We start from the raw sequence: 23,937 nt of genomic DNA on the forward strand, positions 1-23,937 counted from the left end.
AAAAAAAAAAAAAAAAAAAACTCCATCCTCATGAAGTGTGCAAGAGAGAAAAACATGTATTTATACAAAGGTACTTTTTTTTTTTTTTATAATTTAATACGAGAATCACGTTGTTCTAAAAGTTCAGGATGATTAGTGTTTAAAAACTTATTCGTTCTTTTAAACATAATAAATTATGATGAATTGAGCAAAATTCTACTTGATTAAGTGTAATTATGTTCATTTCTTGGAAATTGATTCAACTAGTGCGGAAAACGGTGAGTTTGAACTATTTGGAGTTGGTTTGGAGCAACCAAAAACTAATTGAATGGCACGGGAGTGCTAAGAAGTAAAAAGAAAGCTATCATAGGAAAATTACAAGTTTCGCTTGGTGAAATTCTTTCTTTCTGGAAAGTTTGAAAATTAAATTTTCCACATTTTTGGAACTTGAGATTGACTAATTTTGAATGACTGAAGTTTCGGGGACCAATTTGGAAGATTTTAGAAAGTTCGCCATCAATGATGAAAAATGACCAAAGGCAAACTAAAAAGTTGACTGAGGATCAATTTGAATGATTTTGGAAGAAAAATGATAAAACCTTGCAATCGCTGGGTTTGAATCTAATGATAGCAAGCAAGGTAATAACATGAAGGGAGAAGTTATTCGTACACCATGATATACAGCATAGTATATAGCCCCCCTTACATGTTGAGGGGGCTCACATTAATATTAAATTTGTGGGTCCCCTCATTGACTGTAAAAGTGTACAGCACTACTTATACAGCCCCAAGTGCTGTACCTAACATGAAACAACCATGTGATCACATTCTTATGCGAGACATAATCATATTTTCTCGTACATTTTATTTAGGCTTCTGTTTGGAATGATGATTGGACATGAATTGTACTCTACTTTAGGACTATAACCAGAAATTTTTATCTTTCAAGCGAAGAGAGGCATTGATTCACAAACACGTATTTGCATAGAAATTCAATGCCTTTACTCGAATTTTGGAAGAGGAAGCATTGAATACAAGAAGATTATTCAAGAATTATTAAAAGATTCAAGATTTATTTTCTGCTTTCTTCCTATAATTGAAATTCGGGCGTTGTATTGTTATTTCAAATCGTATTTTTGTAACTTTACGATACTCGGTTAATGGTCTAGGCACTAGGATGAAAATGAATCTTATATTTTGAAGTTTTAATGTCTAGAAATGATTGTGCTTTTCCATTTGGAAACTATTCATAACTAAGAGTTGTATCCCCTATTTTGAAGTGTTGCACCACAATCTGCACTGTTTCATGGAAAATGACAACTCTTTCATGTCCTATAAATGAATGACCAAGTCCAAAGATTATAAAATTGAGATCTCCTCTTTGCATAAATGATCCAATTTCGGGTCACGAAATTTCCCTTCTAAAGCTCTACAACTTTTACTCTTTAATTCGAAATTCGATTTTGCAAATCTGAAGTGTCCTCGTCAATTCCTTTGGGATGATGGAAATTCCTTCTATTTTGTATGCAATTGCTTGAAAACTTTCAACACTAGAGGAGCAAAATCATTTTAAGAAAAGATCGTAAATTCGATCAACTCAGATAATTGTTGAGATTACTTCACGAGATAATGTAGATTTAATTTTATTCAGGAAAAATTGCAGTCATGGTACCAAATCTTTCATATGCTTGACCCAAATCTTTCATTTGTGCCACTCACAATACCGAACCTTCAACAAAACTGGTACCTGGAGTCCAAATAGATGGTTTCTGTTAGTTTGACAGTTAGTCAATTAAAGATTTGACTTTGACCATAATTTTGACTAATTTTAAAAGGATAAAATTACAACTTTACCTTTTTTTATTAAAAAGATAATTATAATATATTAATAATTAAATAAAAAAGTCAAAAATCAAACACAAAAACCACTACCCACCACCATCCACTTTTTCCTCTACTCCCTTACACCGAAACCACCAGTGGTAGGGACAAACGCTATCGCCACCACCCTACCCCCACGCCGACGTCATCGCTTCTTCCACCACCACTCCTTCCACCCACATACTACAAACCATCCATTAACGAAATACACACTCTAAACTTGCACACAATTGAATCATTTTCTATCAAAATTCCTAACCCACAATATAAATATCACTCTTAAATTGTACAAGTAAATTAATTGAGAAAAAAGAAGCACTGGGCATTGGTTCTCTTCTGGTATTCTGCAATTTATTTGGCATCCAGTAGATGAATTTGGTGCTTGTAAGTTCACTATAACTCAATATGGAATTGGTTATTGTGATAAAGTTGTTGGGTCTGGTCCTGAGTCTATTAATGGGCAATTCATTAAAGCAACTGAAGCGTTATTTTTGGGTATAGCCTGTTGGGAAGTTCTACGTGAATTCTCTTTATTTCTATTTACCTGCCGGATCTTTTGTTGTTCAGAAAAATATTAGGAAACAAAAAAACTAAAGAATATGACACGCAAATTAAGCAGACCCTCAAAACTTTTCACTATATGAAAAATTGTTACAATCATATAGAATTTCACTCACCAATTCAATCCCAAAAAAATAAACCGAGCTTTATCACACCTACTTTTCTACCCAATGTACAAAAAGTTTCAAGATGTTAGGCTCACAACATTTTCTCTCAGATCAACTCTCTGACCACACTCAAAATAATGAAATACATCAACTATTTATAGGATCAATAACCAAGTAGAAGAGTTTAATTTAAACTCAAACAATACTCCTTTAATTCAATAAGGATTCCTTCATGTGCAAAATTTCAAAATCAGCTGTAAATTGGAGATCAAAATTTGCAAGGATTCTGCTCTCAGTTTTAATTAGAAGTCTTCCATACAATAACTAACTTTTTATTATTTGTAATAGAAGTCCTCCAACTTTTGACTTTTGAGGCAATTACCCAACAATCTCTACCTTGTCAAAAATGAGTTAAAATCTTGTCATCTCTTCTACAGCTTTTAATCACAATACTTGGAAAAAACAGTAAGCCTTTAACATACTTTAACGGTCTCATACTCCATCATATGAGTATAACCACTTAGAATTATCCGCGAACTCCGAGCATTTCATTGGCTACATGTCGAAACAACCCTACTAATAGTTATAGTGCAACTCTCCCACTGACTTTTCCAGAGAGCTCATCAGCCATCGACATCACAACACCACCACATACTACACACCTTGCATCAAACATCAGTCAATGCTATGTGCAGATTTGCTAACCCGCGCCAGTAAGAACACATCCTCTATCATGACAACATGTCATGAGGATGTTCTCATTTTACTTTGCAGCACCACATCCACGTCCTCCGACGCATTGTCCGACCCCAATCAGTTAGCCGACCCTACTTCATCTTTTAGACAAATTTTCCTCATGTGACCAGTTTGACCGTAGTTCCAACAAGTTACTTTCTTCTTCATGGAGTTGTCAATCTTGCCAGAACTCTTGGTTGAGTTTCCTTTCAAAGCTTTGTGCAGTCCAACTTGAATCAATAAATTCCTAACTTGTACTTGTCACAAGCCAAAATTGATTCTTCTGTCAAATTTATCTACGTCATGTTTCAATGACAACATATTTTTTTGTTGCTCCAATACTCCTAACCATCTAATGCTTTGATACCACTTGTTGGGAAGTTTTACGCTAATTCCCTTTATTTCTATTTACCCGCATGATCTTTTGTTGTTCAAAAGAATATTAGCAAACAAGAAAAATAAAGAATATAATGCACAAATTAAACGGACCGTCAAAACTTTTCACTTTATGAAAATTTTTTACAATCATATAGAATTTCATTCACCAACCAAATCCCAAAGTATTATAAAGAAAAAAATAAACCCGAGTTTTACCAACCCTACTTTTCTACCCAATGTACGAAAAGTTTCAAGATACTAGGCTCACAATATTTTTCTCTCAGCTCAACTCTTTGGCTATACCTAAAATAATGAAATACATCCACTATTTATAAGATCAATAACCAAGTAGAAGAGTTTAGTTTAAACTCAAACAAAACTCCTTTAACTCAACAACAATTTCTTCATGTGCAAGATTCCAAAATCGGCTGTAAATTGGAGATCAAATTCTGTAAGGATTCTGCTATCAATTTTAATTAAAAGTCTTCCATACAATAACTACCTTTTTCTTATCTGCAATAGAAGTCCTCCAACTTTTGACTTTTGAGGCAATTACCCAACATAGCCTAGAGTCTGTACCGGGTGGAAAAGATGGAGACGGATTTGGGGAAGAGGTAGAGACCTAACCGATAATTTGCGGTAGATTCAGGTCTCTAAATGTGCCGATGATGTTGCACGATGGTTTCCAGCTTCTTTTCGAAGTAAATTCCATTTTCTTTTTCTCAGCTTTTCGGTCGAAGCTATGGCTTCGCCGATTGCCAAGCTCGGGCATCTATCGATGGACAATAACTTCAAGGATGAGAAAGAATAAGTAGAAGAATTTGGCTATGCCTAGTTTTAAGGCGGCCTTGGGGATAAAGATTAAGGTAGTGGTGCCAATGATTACAGCAAAAGGTGGTGGTGGCTTTCGAATTTGGTTTTGGAGAGTGGGGGTGGGGTGGAGGGAAGAAGAACCTTTTTATTTTTTTTTCTTTTTTTGATATTTTATTTACTTAATATAATTATTTTAGGTAGAATAATACAAAAATACATTTTTACCCTTTCTAAATTGGTCAAAAGAGGTCAAACTAAGGATAATTAACAAAAACCATCTATTTGGACCCCGGGTGCTAATTTTTTGAAAGATTTGTTACTGTGAGTGGCACAAATGAAATGTTTGAATCAAGTATGCATAAAAGTGAAATGTTTGGTACCGTGATTACAATTTTCCCTTTTACTTGCACGACAGTTTTATAGTGGATGTGGCTGATCTAACCGGGAGTTTGATTTTTCTTCAATTTTTGCTTTATAGAAAATTCAAATCCCCTCTGATTAATTTTTTGATTACTTAATTAAAATATTTTTATTTATTTATTTTTATCAGAATAGTGACAATGTGCAATCTTCACCATTAGCTTCCAACAAACATTAACTTGACGTAAAACTAAATTCATACCATATTAAATGGCTGTTTTACGTAACATCAACATCAGTCTAGGTGTTAATAAAATTCATTGATTCATTGTCTAATGATTAATTTATTGTCTAGTGACTTCATTAGACAATAAATTAGTGAGATCTACTGATATTTAAATTGAATAATGTTATTCATAATTAACGATAACCAGTAGTCATCTTATATGATAGCGTATTATTTGAAACACCAATGGGTGACAAACTAATAAAAAGTTAGTGCCTTAATTAATAAACTGCCACATAGGATAAAACTGCTAAAACTCTCAACAATCATTAGAATTTAGAAAAAAAATGAAATCATTTAGGTCAAAGATATAAACATTTGTGAATAGAAAAGAATCCATATGCCTAACCATTGCTACTAAATCAAATATTACAATGAATTAGTTGTTGCAATTTCTAGGTTAATGTGGATTCAGTAAGAGACTTTAGCATATCTTGATGTAATTAAGGGATTATTTGACAAAACTTTTGATAAATGTTTAATAGATTTTAATAAAAGTTAATAAAATATATTGTTGAAAAATATATAAAAATCGAAAATCCCAATGAATGTGTGATTTAAGCTATCAAAAAACAAACACTGGAACTTCTAATTATTTTGTCAAATATAATTATTAAAAGTTACATTTGATCACAAGCAAAGGAGGATCATTGATGAATATGAAGTCGTCCTGATCCAATTTGGTGCATTGAATCAAATTTTTACAAGTAAACAAACCCGTAAGTCACATTAGATTTCCTCCAATAAAATATCATAATGTTGGTACAAACATTAATCTTTTCAATCTCCAAAAAGTTAACATAACTTAAACCCCTGTTTGGCTCCTACTAGCAGTAAGCACGTCTTATGTGCAAAATGAATGATATACGTAAAATGTTAAAAGAAAAAATTAAAATTGTTAAAGAACATACATATAAATAAAAGTTTTATGAAAATTACGTACGTAAAGTGAAAATATTGAATAAATTGAAATGTAATTATTTATTTATGCTAGACTATGGTTGGACTCCTATTTTCAACTATTATGACATCAATCAATTTTGTGGTATTGACAAACACGAAGAAAAATCAAATTTAAAGATGTACATTTGATTAAGTTTAAAATGTTTACGTATAAGTAAACTAAAGATGCGTAAATAATTTTCAAATTAAAAAAAATAAATACTCATTTTGCCTGTACCATAAATTTTTTTAACCTAAAAAATAAAAATAAAAAGTATATTATCTAAACATATTTAGAAACAAAGACTTACATATTAATCATGATTGCCATATTAATCCATAGCATCTATTTTATATTAGAAATCAAAGTTACATTCAAATAGATATCGAAGTGAAAAACCTTAAACAAAAGTTTTCCTTTTCATTTGAATGTGATTAATACAAATGGAGGAATAAAATTTTTTTATTTAAATATACCGAGATAAAAATCTTTTTCTTTTCTTTATATATTTATATATAATAAGTAGTATGATTACCATCAATTTTTATGCTTACATAAAAATGAACACGAAATAATAAATACTCAATACTATATTAATTATTTTTTAAAACGCATAATATTAATTTTTATTAATACTTAAAAAATTGAATTTAGTGAAAATGTGTAATTGAGATGCAAAACTTGTGTTTAGTGTGTGGATATAAATATGAGAAGTATGGGTAACTTCTAATTATTATGAGTAATTAGTAAGGTTTTTAATAGTGATGGATAATTTTTTCCATCATTGATTCTTTCTCTCCTAAATGTTTATCACATTTGAGAACTTTTTTCTTCTCAATTAATCATCCTTTGTATTTAAATAGTTATATTATCGACTATTAATTATTTAAACGTGAAATTTATAATTTTTGAATGAAAATATTGACGATGTTATATGAGGACAAAATGATAAATTGAACATTTCTCATCTATCTCCACATTTTATTTTATTTTATATTGTAATTATAATATAATTATATAAGTAGATGAACGTTGATTTTAAATGAAGCTTACATAAATAATAAATAATATAAGATATATACATGTACGTATATAATAGCATTATAATATATTAAAGGTGGCATTAATAATAGATTAATTAAAATTTAATTTCATGTGGTCTCCTTTTAAGTATGGAGTTCATTTTTCAAATTGGAGTATTCATAATTTTGGGTTAACTAAATTAAGTTTAATCACTTAAAATCAAAGCTCATCTACATATATAATCATATTAAAAATATTAAAAATATTATTTTATATGATAACTAATCTACTATTATATTAATGCAACCTTTAATATATTTTATTACATAATTATAATAAAATTACACCTATATATGTGAGCTTGAATTTTAAGTGGTAAACATAATTTAAACAATGTAAATTAAGAAATTAAACTTAATTTGATTAATGTAAAATTTTAAGTACTCCAATATAAAATAATAAGTATTACACTTAATGAATATTAAATGAAGTTAAATTATATTAAATAGTGCTATATTAAATATATAAGGGTAGAATTGACATATAGCTAAAAATATAAGAGATTTTTATTAGGAGCATTAATTCAATTTATTCATCATGAAATTGAAAAATGGATATTGTTTAAGGAACTCGAATGCTGGCCTTAAATAACCATTTAAAGAAATTAAAAAATATTTTTTAATTTAATTAATAGCATTACACTTAAATGGATATTAAATAGTACTATATTAAATATATAAATGTAGAATTGACATATAACTAAGCCCCTGTTTGATTAACATTAAATTAAATTACATTACATTCCATTTTTCTCTCTCTTATTTTTAACCATACAATCTTCTATAAAATAATATTACACGTAAATCGAAAACTTTACCTTCTTTTTCAACCACTCATTTTTCTAAAAAATACTATTCCCCCCATTACCATTTTCAGGTAATGGGGGCCAAACAGGGTGTAAATATGTAAGGGAAATTTTGATATTCAAAACTTTCTCCTCAGTCCACACTTTTATTATATTGTAGATTATGCCAAGAATATATTCTTTCATCTCTTATTTTCAACTACACAATCTTTTATAAAATAATATTACACGTACATCGAACAATTTTCCTTATTTTTCAACCACAATTGTAAGAAGTATAATGTTAAATCTCGCTTTAGGTGACAAAATATAAAAGCTTCTAAGATCCAGATGTTACTTTTGAATTCACTTGACTAATTTTATAAAAGAGCTTATTCTAATCTCCTTTTAAAAATTGCTCAAAAAAAAACCTATTTTAAAAATTAGTTTTCAAACATTAATTAACATAGTCATCGGATACGTTCCAATAGTCGACTTGAACAAATCATTGGGTCTTTTCAACCGATGGGTCAATAATTCAACCACTGAGCCATTGTTAGGCCGAATATTGGTGTGGACCAATTTGGTAACAATCGACATAGATTGAATCAGATCCGATTTCCACTCAACCTGCCCTACTTGGACAATTATGGACCGATTTGAGTGATTCTTGACCAGATCCTTAGATAATGGACCAATTGATGCCAATTGAATTGGATCACTGTTCGCTTCGTGGGTTTTCGGGTTGAAACGTTCAGTCTAATCTTAATAACTGTGATAATTAAGATACATTTTTCAAGAAACTTCTCTACAAAAAGTAAAAGCAAAGGTAAATTCATGTCAAACGAATACATAATAAGTTCAATTAGATGGGTTATATGCATTAATGATGCATTTATTGCAGACGTAAATTGAGTTCAAATTATACATACTAGCACCCATAAAGGGTGGGAGTGGAACCACCACATTAGCCCCGTTTGATTATCATTTTTATCAAAATACATATTTTCTCTGTTTTTAATTACACATTCTTCATTAAAATAATATTACATATAAATCAAAAACTTTTTTTTTTCATCCACCCATTTTTCATCAATCTTCTATTCTAAAATTCATTTTTTTCTTCATAAAAATGGATGTCAAACACCCTAATAAAGTAGAATGCATTTTCATTTACTTCGTAATAAAGTAGTGGGATAAGTGTCAACTAGACTCGTGATAAGCACTATGGTGATAGTGGATTCCAAGACTTCATTGTCCAATGAAATGGGATGCATTTTTCTCACTAGAAAATAAAAGTAATGTATCTATTCTCAGACTAGATTCGTGTTAGAAGAGATGAGTTGAGATTTGATGTTCATTTATTCTGTCCACCTAATTGCAAATTAATTTTTCATGATTTGTCAATTTGCAATAAGATGAACAACATATTAAACAATAAAAATGGACAACAAATTTCAACTCAGAAAAGATAATGAAAATCAAAAACTAGACTTATGCTAAGTTCCCCTCTATGACAATGTTTATAGAAAAATTATATAAATAATCACTCTTCAAGTTAGTCACAAGTTTGAGTAAATTCACAATTACTTTATTTATCACTCTTTGAAATGAGACACTAAAATCACGTGTTATATACCCAATTGATGTGTCATAAATGTTATGTTATTACCGAACCACCTTATAGAACAAATTATTTGGCATGGGGAAGCTCAACATTTGCTACAAATAGATATAGATCCAGATTTTTTTTTTTCTAAAGCCAAATCTCGTGAAGTAGTCAGGAAATTCAAGAGAACAAACGTGTTCTTGCGTATGTAAGTGCAGGGATTTTGTTATTTTGGTTTTGTTTTGTCGGTCTGTTGGTGCGTTCTGAGAAAAATGGAGCGAGTGGATTATCTTTCGGATGAGAGGAAGAGGGCTCAGTTCGATGTGGATGCTATGAAGTATGTATGGGCGGGCTCTCGCCACGCATTTGAAGTTTCTGATCGAATTTCTAAGCTCGTCGCCAGTGATCCGGTAATTTTGTTTCTTCTGCGTCTTTTTTCTTTTTTGAATTGATTTTCAGTTCTGTAATTTTGGCGTACGTTGGACAATGAGTAGTGTTAATTAGGGTTCCTGATTCTGATTGCAGCGCGTAACAATTGGTATGAACAATTTTTGATTTTGTATGATTTCTTTAAAAGTAGCATTGACAAATTTTTTGGCATGTTTTGATACTTCTTTTGTACTAAATTGAGTCCTTTTTGACTTCTCAGTCGAGTGACAAATGTTTGCCTAAAGAACCAAAAAGTTAATAGTTCCATCAAAGTTTTTTAATATTTTGATCTTTCCCTTTTCACGTTTAAAAATAAAATAGTCTTATGAATTACTGCTTTGCAAAAAAGATTTAATTTGGGACAGGAGCGGACCAAACGACATGAGTTAAGGGGTTAAAAATAAAATTTATAGGCTACCTTCTAATAAAAAAAAAAAAAGCTAAAAAAAAAGCCCTTGTTTGAGCCCCATTTTTTGGAAGAATGAATTTTTGAATAGTGTATTGATGGAAAATGTGTGGTTAAAAAATAAGGAAAATTTTTGGATTTGAGTGTAATATTATTTTATTGAAGAATGTGCGATTGAAATAATATCAAAATACTGTTGAAAAATGTATTTTTCCAAAAGAATGCGGCCCAAACAAGGGCAAAAAAAGCTAAACAAATTCCCCCCGCCCCCAACAAATATAGAGGGTCAATTGACCCTATAATCCCCCCCTCAATTCCGCCCCTGATTTGGGAAGGACAAGTACATTTTTTTATTGTGCTCCCTGATGAGCCGTTCTTCTTTACATGACTTGAACTACAACTCTGATCTGGATTTTTTACTGGGAAACATAGAATACTATTTCTAAATGAGTATATAAAGAAGGAACTACTCAATTTGTGCTAAGAAATTTTGTTGAGTATATCACATCTAATTATCTAGCAATTAAATAGGTTTAATATTGAATCTTGTTTGAGTATTCATGTTGTCTGAGCATTTCAATGTCTAGGGCATTGTGTGAGGCTTTGTTTGGATAGATAAATGTGGAGATTTGGGGATGGACTCGTGCATGGAAGTATTATAAATTAATTGACCGAGTAACCGATTTTTCAAGAAGTACAAGGAATCTTGAACTAGTAAAGAATGAAGAGGATTTCATGTAGCACGGGAGATTCAAAGGTGTTTAACAATGTGGTTGGATTCGGCCAAGTGCTTGAAATGTGTATAGCTTGAAAGCATTTAATGAAATGATGTCATTATTTGTTATGAATATTGATTTGAAAGTGATTTACGAAGATATCTATAGCTAAAGCATTTTAATATTTCTTATGCTTTTATTTTTCATTTATCTCAAAGAGAAGCTGTATAATTCTGATAAAATGATTATTTAACTTTTTTCTTTAAGTCTATATGACAACAATGTGCTATTATGGGATCTAGGCTTTCCGAAAGGATGACAGAACTATGCTTCCAAGAAAAGAATTGTTTAAGAATACTATTAGGAAGGCAACTTATGCATGGAAACGGATTATTGAACTTCGTCTATCCGGTAACCCTTTACTTAGCTTTTGATGTAATTCAATTTGTACATTGACAAATTTTATTTTATTTTTTTTTCCATATGATTGTCTTTCATCTCACGACTTCACTATTTCAATTACTGCAGAAGAGGAGGCAGCTAAGTTAAGGTTTTATGTTGATGAGCCCGCTTTTACTGATCTTCATTGGGTACTTCTTTTATCTTTTGATTTTCTATGTTCTTGTAACTAATACATAGCTATCACATGTCAATCAATTCCACTTACGAAGGCTAGATATTGATAACTGTAGTTTAAATTGGATAATCTTAAGTGAGAAAATGTTGTAGCTGTTTATATGCAACATGAATTCGTGCTTTGGAAAAAGAGGAATATGCTTTTATATGTTGTGTTAAAAATTGTTTCATTTTAGTTGCTTTCTATCTTTAAAATAAATAAATAAATAAATAAAAAATCAAATTTGTATTTTCTGTTTTCCAATTCGTGCATTTGATTTTTTATAAACGTTTATGACATATAGGTAAACAAGCACATCTTTTACCATCTGATACCTGGCACCATATATGAAAACTAAGAGTCCCTTCTTTTTCAATAATTTTCAATCCATGATAAGTTCCCTTCTCGCTTCTTAGGTCCTCCATTCAATATAAACTGCTCCAGCCTCTTGACTCACTTGCACTTTTTTGGTATGTAGGGAATGTTTATACCTGCCATAAAGGGACAGGGCACTGATGAACAACACCAAAAATGGTTGCCGTTCGCCTATAAGATGCAAATAATTGGCTGCTATGCACAAACTGAACTTGGTCATGGCTCCAACGTACAAGGTCTTGAAACCACTGCAACATTTAACCCTAAGACTGACGAATTCATACTTCATAGTCCGACATTGACTTCAAGCAAAGTAAGTAACATGGTTGATAAGAGGTTGGTAATGTTTCATTTTCTTGTTGAAAATTGGGAGAGATCTTTTGTCACTACGCATTTGGTTATTGTACTACAGTTTCTACTTTTCTTTTTAATTTCTTATTTGGAACGTCAACCATGTGTGGGTTCAGTGTAGTTATGAATTTTATGATTCTATGTTTTCTTCATCGACTTTCTCGAATTTGGTCCTTATTCTCTGTCTTATTTTCTGAATAGTGGTGGCCTGGTGGACTAGGTAAAGTGTCCACCCATGCTGTTGTTTATGCACGCCTTATTACAGATGGTAAAGACCATGGAGTTCATGGTAAGAATATATAAACTCTATTGGCATTGATATCCAATTTTGTTCCTGGATTTGTTAGTCTATAAAGACCATGGAGTTCATGTTAAGAATATAAAAACTCTATAGACATTGATATCCAATTTTGGTTCTGGATCTGTTAGTCTAAGTATTCATACTGTTTAGGCTTTATTGTCCAACTACGGAACTTGGAGGACCATACTCCTCTTCCAGGAATAACCCTTGGTGATATTGGAACAAAATTTGGAAATGGAGCATACAACACCATGGACAATGGCGTGTTAAGATTTGATCATGTACGTATTCCGAGAGACCAAATGTTGATGAGGTATGTCGCCATTCAACTCAAGTATACTGATTTATTTTGCATTTACACTTATCATTTTTCCATTCGGGATAGTTTATGAATATTTATGATGCCAGTCTTGTTGACTTTGGGATGGTATTGGTCTTTGAAGCATGTTGTTTGTTGGATGTTTATTGTTAAAAACCTTGAAATTTTTTGGCACGAGTACAAATACAATTGCAGGCATGCCAAAAACTCAGAAGTTGAGAATTTGAGGCATCTATATCAAGTACTAGCAATTACTCCCGCAAACATCTTTAACTACATTCACTTTACTCAATTTTAATCGAAAGCTTTTCTATCCATCAGCAAAAGTGTTGAAAAGTTCCATCATTCCAGCGATACCCACGGTTTAGTTACATTGTCCATTTACCATGAAATTACCTGCGTGTATTTATGCATTTGAAGTATGATCATCTAGGACTCAAATTTCTTTTTGAATGCTATAGGGTTTCACAGGTTACGAGGGAAGGAAAATATAAGCAATCTGATGTACCCCGGCAGTTGGTCTATGGGACTATGGTTTATGTACGACAAACAATTGTAGCTGACGCTTCTTGTGCTTTGTCACGAGCTGTTTGTATTGCTACTAGGTATAGTGCCGTCCGTAGGCAATTCGGATCACAGAATGGAGGACCTGAAAATCAGGTATCCTGGAGTGCATTTTGATGGCCAAGTCCTATTTGATGTGTAGACTATCTTGAAATGTTTCCTTGGCATGCCTTTTTCACTGATAAAAAAAAAAAAAAAAATGCTATTTTAACATAGTGTTATGTTAAATATATGATCATTTGGTGAAATATGTATCATTAACTGGTCTACAATTCTCAAGCACGTACAAGTCAACCAGTCATCCTGTTCAACATTTTCACCTGTGACCTAGTTTCATGCTACTATAAAATTGATAATGCTCCTTACTTTCTTCATCGTGCTGCAGCGAACCTAATACACGCCTTAGCTGCAGTTGTTACAGAGATGATCCACTTGTCCAGTTATTTAGAGGAAGGCTGTCAAATTAAATGTTTGTGTTGGAAACACTTTCCTGTACATGCTTTTATTTCGTCTCTGTTATTCCACATATTACTCCTACATTTCCTGGGTAGATTCTCTCTTTTTACCCTCATATTTGACATTTATGCGATGCTCAGCACTTTACAAATGTGACATTGAGAAGTTAGGGACAATGTTAGATAAGCCAGTGTATGTTTTCGTCTTTTTATGTTGTAAAATTAAGTATCCATAGTCACTTAAAAGAATTAGTATATTTGAAGGTTTCATGTTCTATGCATGACAAATAAATAATACAAATTAAAAGGAAATTTTCATGCTTGATCAGAGTTAGTCATCTACACTTCAAAGCTCGAAAGTATTGTTAATGAACCATATAATCTTTCCTTTATTTCATTTGCATGTTTTAATATTTGAGTATTTCTCTGTAGAAGATTTTCCTTTCCCCCTTTTTCTGCTAGATCATTGGCGCATTATGCTGTATATTTGTCTCTTTGCATTGTTGTACATGATATTCTAAGCCACCCCGTGCCTCCATCTTCTTCTGTTCTTGTGTTTAGTGTGTACAAAGTTTAGGTTCCACTTATACAAAATATCGATGATTTACGGCTGCTAGAATTAGTGTGTATACTATTTACTTACCAGAAAGAACGTATGACTATTTAATTCATTAATTTGGTGTGCATGGTCACTTGTTTCCGGGATTCAACATTTGCTGAGGGAATATCGACGACTTACTGCAATATGGACTTCGATAAGTATTATGGTGATTGATATGACTAGTGTATGATATGGACTGAATGCTTTAAGATCTTGGTGCTTCACAAAATATGTTCATTTCATGCTTCATGAATTTAATTTTGGTTTAAAATCTGTGCAATGTATGCTTATCTTGAAGGTAATTTGAGGTAAACTTAATTATTAATCCCCATTGGGACCTTTTCGGTTTACAGGTCATTAACTACAAAACTCAGCAAAGTAGGCTCTTCCCTTTGCTAGCTTCTGCTTATGCCTTCAGATTTGTTGGTGAATGGCTAAAATGGCTATACACGGATGTGACCCAGAAACTGCAGGCTAATGACTTCTCAACATTGCCTGAGGTTCATGCATGCACTGCAGGGTTGAAGTCGCTGACTACTTCTGTCACAGCTGTACGTAATAAAGTTTTCTTTACCGTCTCTCTCTATCTCCGCCAATGTGTGTGGGGACTGCGGGGAAGCTGCATGCTTTTAGTATGAGTTGGAGTGATTTGCTACTGATTAAAGAAAGTTTTGCTTCACTCTCTACAATTACACGTTTGGCTGTTATAAAGATTGAGTAAACTGACAGTAAGAAGTGTGAGTTTAGCATGACTATGTAAAGCTTGTGTTCATTTTTAGAGTTCATGGCATAAGTTTGCTATTGTGATAACCCTAAAATTGTATAGCCTATGGGTGTTCCACCAGAAGATTTTCTTAAAATTTGATATGTTTCTAGTGATTGTGCTTTGCTTCTATGCTTGACCAAATATATTTTCAAGATCTTTCTCATTGCATTGAGTAAGGAGGTATTCTTGGATTGGCACTGCAACATGAATAATCTCTTGGAAAGTCATTTTCCTGTCAAATCTCTGATTCTACATTTCCTTCTGGTTTTTAAAGTTTCACTCTCTTAAAATGCTACGAAGAATTTTTACTGCATTAACTCTATGGATCTGCAAACCATCAGTTTAACATGTTTCCTATTTAAATTTAGGCTTCACGTTTTTTCTGTTTTTAGGATGGAATTGAAGAATGTCGAAAATTATGTGGAGGCCATGGTTACCTCTGTAGCAGTGGGCTCCCAGAATTATTTACAGTTTATGTTCCTGCTTGTACATATGAAGGAGACAACATTGTGCTGCTTCTACAGGTATTCTCTATGATGCTTGTGGACCTTTGTTGGCTGTAGGCAAGAATTTTTTCCTGCAGATGACCGGAGTTTATTGAATAATAAATAGTTCTGTGGAGATTAAATGGATTCTCTCCTTTGGTAGAGAGGGGAAGGGAAATATATCTAAAATAGTATCCTAGTTTCATTACCTTCCCTTTCGCATTTTGAATTCTTTCTCATGTTGGATTTCCTATTATAAATGTAAAGATTCATATTCATTTGAGCCAAAAAGACTAATCTGAGCCTCATGCTCTTGTATACTGAAAAACTTGGTATTGCACATCGATCTTTTAAAACTAATATGTTGTATTTGCAACAGCTCTGTTTTTGGCTAATCTGTGTTTTAAGAAGTATTTCTCAATTGAGCCAAAAATGCTAATAGGAGCCTTACTGTTGTTGCTTGCAAATATTGCCTGATCCAAATGTGTTTACAAATTTATGTTGGTGGTTACTCGTGAAAAGATGTTAACCTGGTGCACTTGCTACCTTGTGTTATATTCTTCTTTTTGACATTAGTTACATCTATCCTCATGCTGTATAGTGTACCTTGTCTGCTGGAGTGTGACAGTAAGGTGGATCATTTAGCCATATGCGACGACTAAATTGAACATTCATATTTTTTATTTAACACTTGCACCTCATTGTTTATCGTTTGAATGTCAAACATTTCTTCGATCATGGGTTTTCTGCTAAATTATTTAGTTCCTGCTGAAGGTTGCTAGGTTTCTCATGAAGACAGCTTCACAGTTGGGAACTGGGAGACAGCCAGTTGGGACGATAGCCTATATGGGAAGAATTGAACGTCTAATGCAATGCTGTTCCGATGTACAAAATGGTACATTTTTCTTCTTGAAAATACAACTGACTTGACCTGTCCCAGAGCACTCTAGTGAACCCGGAGCGAGGTGTGGTAGATGATGAATGCCAGCTAGTTGCTAGACCCTCCACTGATGCTGACTGTGATTTGTTACCAGTCATATGCTAGACAAAAAAATATATTGTATGCCCATTAAAAAAAAAAGAAAGAAAGAAAGAAAGAAAATTCGAATGCCCAATATAATGTTTACATGCTCAACTCACATGAGACAAACAAATTATGTCATGTGGCTGTGGCTTTGAAATCGACAGGCTCTTCAAGGCTGTCAAAACTTTATTTCTATCTGATAAGAAAGACGTTGAGAAATGAATTTTTGATTTATTTATTTTATTTATTATTATTATTTTTTATAAAATCCAGGTGTATCTCCCAACTTAATTATAAGCCATGAGTTGAATACGAGTTGATTATCAGAAGATTCTCACTATATGGCTATCTAAAAGTGTTTTGATGTTTCCTCTAAATATAATACTGCCCATGGAAGTAGGCACCGAAAACCATTCTTTCAAATTAGGATTCATATATGAGCTACATACACGTGCAAGTTTGGTGATATCTATTTGCCTGATGTCATGCAGCTGAGGACTGGCTAAAGCCAAGTGTAGTATTGGAGGCATTTGAGGCAAGGGCTGCCAGAATGTCTGTTGCTTGTGCTCGAAATCTGAGCAAATTCGCCAATCCAGAAGAAGGTGCTTTCACTTGACAAGAATGAATTTTTTTGGGATCCAATTTTAATTTTGTTAAAATTTAGTATATCAGGTTGTAAACTTAAATGATCTGTTACCTAAAAAGTTTTGATTGCTTTTTCTATGCGCATTCTTTATCATCAATAACATGTTCTTGTTGTATTAGAATTTTGCTTTCTTTTAAAGCTTCTAAATATCCTCTAATTTTTCCCTTATTTTTATTCCACTCAGGTTTTGCTGAGCTATCAGCTGATTTAGTTGAGGCAGCCATCGCTCACTGCCAATTAATTGTTGTCTCAAAGTAAGCTTTCTTTTCATTCTTCTCTTGCTTACAATATATATGAATTCAATCCTAAATATTTCATTGGCATCACACATTTATGAGCTTTATTTCTCCAGCCATGTATGTCTAGTTTAAGTTGTCGAACAAAATCTTGTTCTCAACATAGAATAGATAAAGTTGGAGTAGAAGTGATTTAATATTTGTTTCTTAAGTTCCTAAAAGTAGCCTTTGAATTGTTAACTAGGACTGTAGTATCTCTTCACCGCATAATATTTCCATTCTATACTTTAAATATCTGTTCTAGATTCCTTAACTTTTTGCGAAATGACTGTTTTTGAAGTTATTTCTGCGCCTTTGTTTACATTGATTATCTTTCATGATGGGATGAATAAGAACCTTCCAACTTCTATTTGTCTGAGTATTTTCTCTTCAAGTTGGTGTACTAAAGAGTGGTTAAAATAGTGTGGAATGCTGAGTCTTCTCTCTCATTCTCGATATTTTGCTATAGAATGTTAAAAAGACTTCCTTCTTGTGTAGGTTTATTGAGAAGCTGCAACAGGACATTCCCGGTAAAGGTGTCAAGAAACAATTAGAGATGCTATGCAGTGTCTATTACCTATTTCTCCTTCACAAGCACCAGGGTGATTTCATTGCTACAAGCTGCATAACTCCGAAGCAGGCTTCGCTTGCTAATGATCAGCTCAGAGCCTTGTATTCGCAGGTTCGTAATTTCATTGTGTAGCACCTGTAGTAACTTGGTCTGTCCCAAATTCTGAAAATGGATCGTTTTAATCCTTGACCTTTCAGTTTAGTTTCAGGAATGGCCCTTATGGGTTTCTGCTAGAATGTTGACAAACATTGAAAAATGCAATTCACCCTTACCTCCACTAAAAAAGACGTAAAAATAAAAGAAAAAAGAAAGGGTATAGAAACAATTTAGAGAACGAATGCTGCAACTAAACTGAAAGCTTGAGGATTAAAGTGTTCCATTTTAAAGGCTGGTGTCCTAGTTGCTACAAGTGCAGGCATTACAGTGGCCAACATTGGATTTTTCCAATTTCTTTTGTTATGGTTGTGGGATCCTAGAATATGATGTATTCATATTTTCCAACTTGTGATCTATTTTTTAGGTTCGTCCAAATGCTATAGCTCTTGTTGATGCATTCAACTATACTGACCACTTCTTAGGATCAATTCTTGGCCGTTATGATGGAAATGTCTATCCAAAACTTTACGAGGCAGCGTGGAAGGATCCTCTAAATGAATCAGATATACCTGATGGCTATCACAAGTATATCAGGCCTCTCCTTAAGCAACAACTCCGCGCTGCTAGACTATAGAAAATGTTGACTGGTATATCGTGCACTATAACTTGTTCATTTGCTCATAAGTAGCTAGCTTTTGCTCTATTCTCACATATAAGAAATCCTGCTAAATAGTGGCGAAACAGAGATTTAGCTGGATTTGGTCCTTGCTGTACTTGTTCATGTCATATTAATCTTAGAAATAGATCTTATTATGTTGGACATGTAAAAGAATTGAATCATGCTTCAATAACATAAAGATTGACATAATTTTTGACATAATATCACATGGCATCCTATTATTAGAGAAATTAAAACACTTTCAGGATTATGTAAACCTTTGTTATTTTTCTTCTGTCAAAATAGATTAATCCAAAAGAATTATATATACACATAAACTTATGTTTGCACCTACACCAATGGTCGCTTCTGCTGTATAACCGCGGACTGTAGACCACACCTGGAATGCAACAGCCAAGGCCGCACCACCACGGTGATGCCAACTTCAATTTCTATGGAATTCGCTTTGTTGATAGCTACAACCTCCGCATTGTGGCAAAGACTGCCCGGTTATGGGCTACCAGGTTGACTTACCACCTGTCCCTGCCGATACACCTCAGGGTCGTGGACAGGTTGTGGGTTTTATTTTTAAAATCTTAACTTACTTTCTAAAAAATAATCTTTAATTAAAGTCTTGACTCAGTTGGCTTTCTTATGTCGACCATGGAAATACATTCTTCGTGATATGACGTTCATTCCTTATTATTAGGACCAAATGTAAATTTTACTTTTTATTTGTTTCTCTTTTGGAGTCAATATTTGTTTTATATGTGATTAAATGAATGTGGGAATTAACGAGACAATAAGAATTTTTATTTATTTTTAAATGTAACTTCTCTTTTTCCAAAAAGTGGGAATTTTTTAAATATTAAAAAAGAGTGTTACAGATATTATGTTAACTAGATTAAACTAACTCTATTTCATCATCATGCAAGAAACTAAACAGAATGGGGGAAACCATAGATGGTTCTTCAACTCTGCTTGAGATTAATGCAGTGGATAATTGTGGGACAGAAGACGCAGATGATCAAGAAAGTGAAGTTACAACAGGCTTGAGCTTTGATATAGAAGAATTCTTTGACTTCTCAGTTGAATGGAACTATGGATCTGAATAGTTAAACCACTTTCTTGAACTTGATGGGGGATTCTGAAGGAAATTTGTCCACCAATGCCTTCGAGTCCAACATGTAAATTATTCCTCGAGAAGAAGAAAGAACTACAATTACAATTAACTGAGTAAAAATATTGTTCGGATTCGTAAATAAGATCACAAATTTGTCATATTTCCATTTTCTTCATGATTTTGTCATATTTTCGTAGATTATTGCCTAATAATTTGATTATATAGTTAGTGCAGAATATTTTGTTTTATAATTACTGGTAACTCTTGTACAAAAGGTAACTTTCTTTGTGATTCGTGTACAATAAAGTTTCAATTTCTATTTTCTCCACTATTCTGTCTCAATTTCTATCAATTTGCACACACATTCTCTTCACTATTCTGCCAGTGCAAAGAAAATATGATCATCAGACCAAATATTCAGATTTATATTCCATTAGTTGCAGGTCTGATGCAAAGTAGGTCCCTGATGTCCTAGATTTTGATCAAGTCTCTTCTACTGACAATCTACAAATGACTTTGCCTTCTCCCACCAAGAAAATGGATAAGCCTGTGAAACTCGAACAATTCTTACCTGAAAGATTTTGACATCTGTTCATCGTCTCATCTTAGATTGGCTATACCTTCAGCAGCAGAACCCAGCAAGAAAAAGGCACCGGGAATTATGATGACTGTGGTATCTGAATCTGGTTAAGTCTGCTTTTCCATATTGAATGTAGAATAAAATGGAACAGATCATATCTAACCGGTTTTGCGTTCCAGAGGAAATGCTTCTGCAACATTTTCACATTGGTTTGCATGGTAAGATATCGTCTCAAAGGGATAGCTAAGAGTATTTCTTTCAGCTTCGGGATATCCTTTTCGGCAACAATGACGGAAAATGCATTCCAATCGAGTACGTCATCGAACGGAGGGACAAAACTATCGGCAATTATAACTGGGACGCACTCGTAGTATATGGCCTCAACAATCCTCGGGCTGTTCACTTCGTGTCCCATTGGGCATACGCAATATTTGCTTGACTTCATGTGTTCGGGATAAGACATATTTCTTGATACTCTATTTGGCAAAGCCCCATAAATCCTCATGTCCTCGTCTTTGTCACTCCAGTATTTGAAAAGTATGGGACGGACCCTCCCATGCATATGTCCGGCATAAAAAGCAAGAAATGGCCGTTGTGACACTCTTTTTCCACCAAGATTTCTATGAGTCCTTCGGGGATTCTTAATAAGAGTTTCTGGCAGGGAAACATCTTTTCCAGCTCTGAAGATTCCTTCTGAGGCATCTGCATTGCAGATAACTTTTATCGTGTTCGTTTTAAGTTCCTCGTGCTCCTTCAAAGTATATGGTCCCTGTGGGTAATAATGAAATAGACCGGACTTGAGAGAAAGGGGAGATAAATGAAAACTAATAATAAATATAACTACAGCGAAAATAACAGAAGAATTGAAAACTGAAACAGAAACAGAAACAGAAACAGGCAGACATTTCTATTAGAGAACTTAATTACAGTGTAATGGCTAAATTATGAAGTATGCAGTTACAGGGACTCATAAAGTGCCATTTGAACGTGAAAACCTTGAAACCTCTTCGTCATTAAACTTAAAATTCATCGGCAGCAAGTGGTTATACCTCTCACATTGAGAATCAACCAGCATCAGCATAAATCTGTATGCATTTACTTTGCTATATTTTGCACTGCTTATTATCCATAACAATCTGTGGATTAAGTATAAGAAGCTAATATTTAGTACGCGTATACATGTACATGTCAAAAAGATACCGTACCCAGTCGTGGCAAGCAACTAGAAAATGATTTGATCCATGAGTACGGTTCCAGAAAGGATACTGTTCCGCAAGCATATTCACATAGTCCCGCAGGAAGATTGACAACGGCCGAAGATTATGTGAATTGGGGACATAAAGAGCCGATTNTTCCGCAAGCATATTCACATAGTCCCGCAGGAAGATTGACAACGGCCGAAGATTATGTGAATTGGGGACATAAAGAGCCGATTTTAACTGGCGTGCACTATATGGAAGATAGAACAAGTGAGCCTTTTCTGGATCCCTTGTTACAAACTGCCTGTTTTCTTCCATTAACTTCATAAACCATCCTTCAGATGCGTAAATTCCTATGAGATGAGGGTCGTGAAAAATAGGCTTAGTCCCTTCTTGGTAAATGTAAACCTTAAGTATGTATTCCATCCACTCGTAGCTCCTGAAATGAATCATATGTGAAATACTGGACATTGATATAAACATTCTATGCAAAAAATGAACTCGAGAAAACCCACAAATGAGAGACAGTGTTCTTCAAAGATGCAATATGAACATTGATTTCAAAGCACAAATTGATATAAAAACCGTTGTTTTCAGGCAGTGTCTATATATATTGGAAAAAAGAGGAAATTCATGCTGAAATAAAGAATTTCTGTCTAAAAAATTAGGAGTAAATATTAGAGGATGGACTGAAACATGCAGAAAGCAAAATTGTGAAAAGTGTGAATATAAGGACTAATACCGCTGTGGCTAAAAAAATAAAAAATAAAACCAAAGAAAGAGGGAGTAAAGTCAAATAAATAGTCTTCTTCAAAATAAATCTACCTATTATGACTCGGGGAATTCCAGTAGAAAAAGAGTATAGTGAGATGTACCTTTTGAAAGTAGAAATATTTCGGAATAGGGGAGCATATAGCTCAGGATCTTCACTAACGAGTGGGGCGTTTTCAATCTCTCTTTTGGCAAATGCAAGTGCCTCATCTGGTGACAATGACAATACGTGCCTCTGCATATAATGTAAAGTCTTGAGGAAGAAAGGTAACTGAAATAATTGAAATTTCCAAGATCAATATGACAAGAATAAGGAACTTACAAAGTGATCAGGCAGTTTTCTAACAATATAAGGTGGTGATGGTGGAGTATCCATTGTCGATTTCATATGTTGTTTTCTCCTCCAACGTGGAGAAACCCTTTGCTGCTCGTTGGAAATTACCACCAAGCGATTCAAATTTGCCGAAGAATTAAGTGAAGCAAGTGCACGGGCATATTGAACAGATAGAGGGTGATTTTCAATCAAATATGTTGCAGTGTTCAAATGTTTGTAGGAGGAAACTATTGTGGTTCTTGGTAAAATCCATTTGGTCAGTGGGTAAGGAAGTGAAGGAATCTGTATTACAACACTACATATTGTAAGAATTGCACCAACAACAAACATCTTTCTCCAATTGGTTCTGATCAAAACCACTATAATTAGCCGCATAAACTTGGCCATATCTATCTAACCGAATAAGTTGCTCTGTAGCCTTTTTTTTAAAAACTTCATCCTTGAAAATGATATACAGACATCCTAAACTTTAATCTTTTTGGTTGATTAATGTAACCATTCCACAGTTCCAGCATGTTATAGTGCTTGAATCTGTCATACAAATGAGAGTAAAAATTTTAATATCGTATGCTGTAGACAAATGTATGAATGCCAAGTGAAAATTTTCATAATGCAGTGTCAAATGGGCTTGGGAGAAAAGACTCAAATTCTCTACATGTAATTAAAATTATCCATGTCAATAGAAAATTCCCAGAAATAGAGTTCCAGATTCACGAACACAGGTATATTGTCAAATCAACTCGTTCTAAATGTTTAA

General features: G+C 33.3%; 2 protein-coding genes across 6 annotated transcripts; one reads left to right on the top strand and one right to left on the bottom strand.

Annotated features, from left to right (window-relative positions):
• Positions 1-9,522: 9,522 nt before the first annotated feature.
• LOC111386772 (peroxisomal acyl-coenzyme A oxidase 1-like) lies at positions 9,523-20,456 on the top strand. Of its 5 annotated transcripts, none has more exons than XR_002701316.1 (16): positions 9,523-9,929; positions 11,373-11,481; positions 11,599-11,660; positions 12,165-12,374; positions 12,614-12,701; positions 12,864-13,026; positions 13,494-13,692; positions 15,006-15,203; positions 15,811-15,942; positions 16,678-16,798; positions 17,419-17,529; positions 17,758-17,827; positions 18,347-18,530; positions 18,940-19,162; positions 19,567-19,745; positions 20,109-20,454. XR_002701316.1 is itself a non-coding variant. In XM_023011245.1 (15 exons), exons 1-14 carry the CDS (start codon positions 9,792-9,794, stop codon positions 19,147-19,149), a joined length of 1,995 nt encoding a protein of 664 aa, XP_022867013.1. In that variant the 5' UTR covers positions 9,523-9,791; the 3' UTR covers positions 19,150-19,162; positions 20,109-20,456. The 5 variants fall into 5 exon arrangements, 3 of the variants coding, with proteins under 3 accessions (XP_022867013.1, XP_022867014.1, XP_022867012.1); XR_002701317.1 differs by having other exon boundaries at positions 20,120-20,454; XM_023011245.1 differs by lacking the exon at positions 19,567-19,745 and having other exon boundaries at positions 20,109-20,456.
• Positions 20,457-20,527: 71 nt separating this feature from the next.
• Positions 20,528-23,863, bottom strand: LOC111386773 (probable glycosyltransferase At5g25310). The gene is made up of 4 exons (XM_023011247.1): positions 23,169-23,863; positions 22,951-23,081; positions 22,082-22,514; positions 20,528-21,645 (listed from the first exon to the last, which is right to left on the bottom strand). Exons 1-4 carry the CDS (start codon positions 23,565-23,567, stop codon positions 20,956-20,958), a joined length of 1,653 nt encoding a protein of 550 aa, XP_022867015.1. The 5' UTR covers positions 23,568-23,863; the 3' UTR covers positions 20,528-20,955.
• Between the last annotated feature and the right edge of the window lie 74 nt (positions 23,864-23,937).

Source organism: Olea europaea, unplaced genomic scaffold (assembly GCF_002742605.1).
Source record: "Olea europaea var. sylvestris unplaced genomic scaffold, O_europaea_v1 scaffold372, whole genome shotgun sequence".
Taxonomy (NCBI): domain Eukaryota; kingdom Viridiplantae; phylum Streptophyta; class Magnoliopsida; order Lamiales; family Oleaceae; genus Olea; species Olea europaea.

What these genes read in the sequence shown, in the direction of transcription:
- LOC111386772 (XM_023011245.1), top strand. Translation starts at nt 9,792, where the DNA reads ATGGAGCGAGTGGATTATCTTTCGGATGAGAGGAAGAGGGCTCAGTTC. An exon ending in CGACATTGACTTCAAGCAAA is followed by an intron (nt 12,375 to 12,613) that starts GTAAGTAACATG and finishes TTTTCTGAATAG; the next exon opens with TGGTGGCCTGGTGGACTAGG. An exon ending in CTGTTCCGATGTACAAAATG is followed by an intron (nt 16,799 to 17,418) that starts GTACATTTTTCT and finishes GATGTCATGCAG; the next exon opens with CTGAGGACTGGCTAAAGCCA.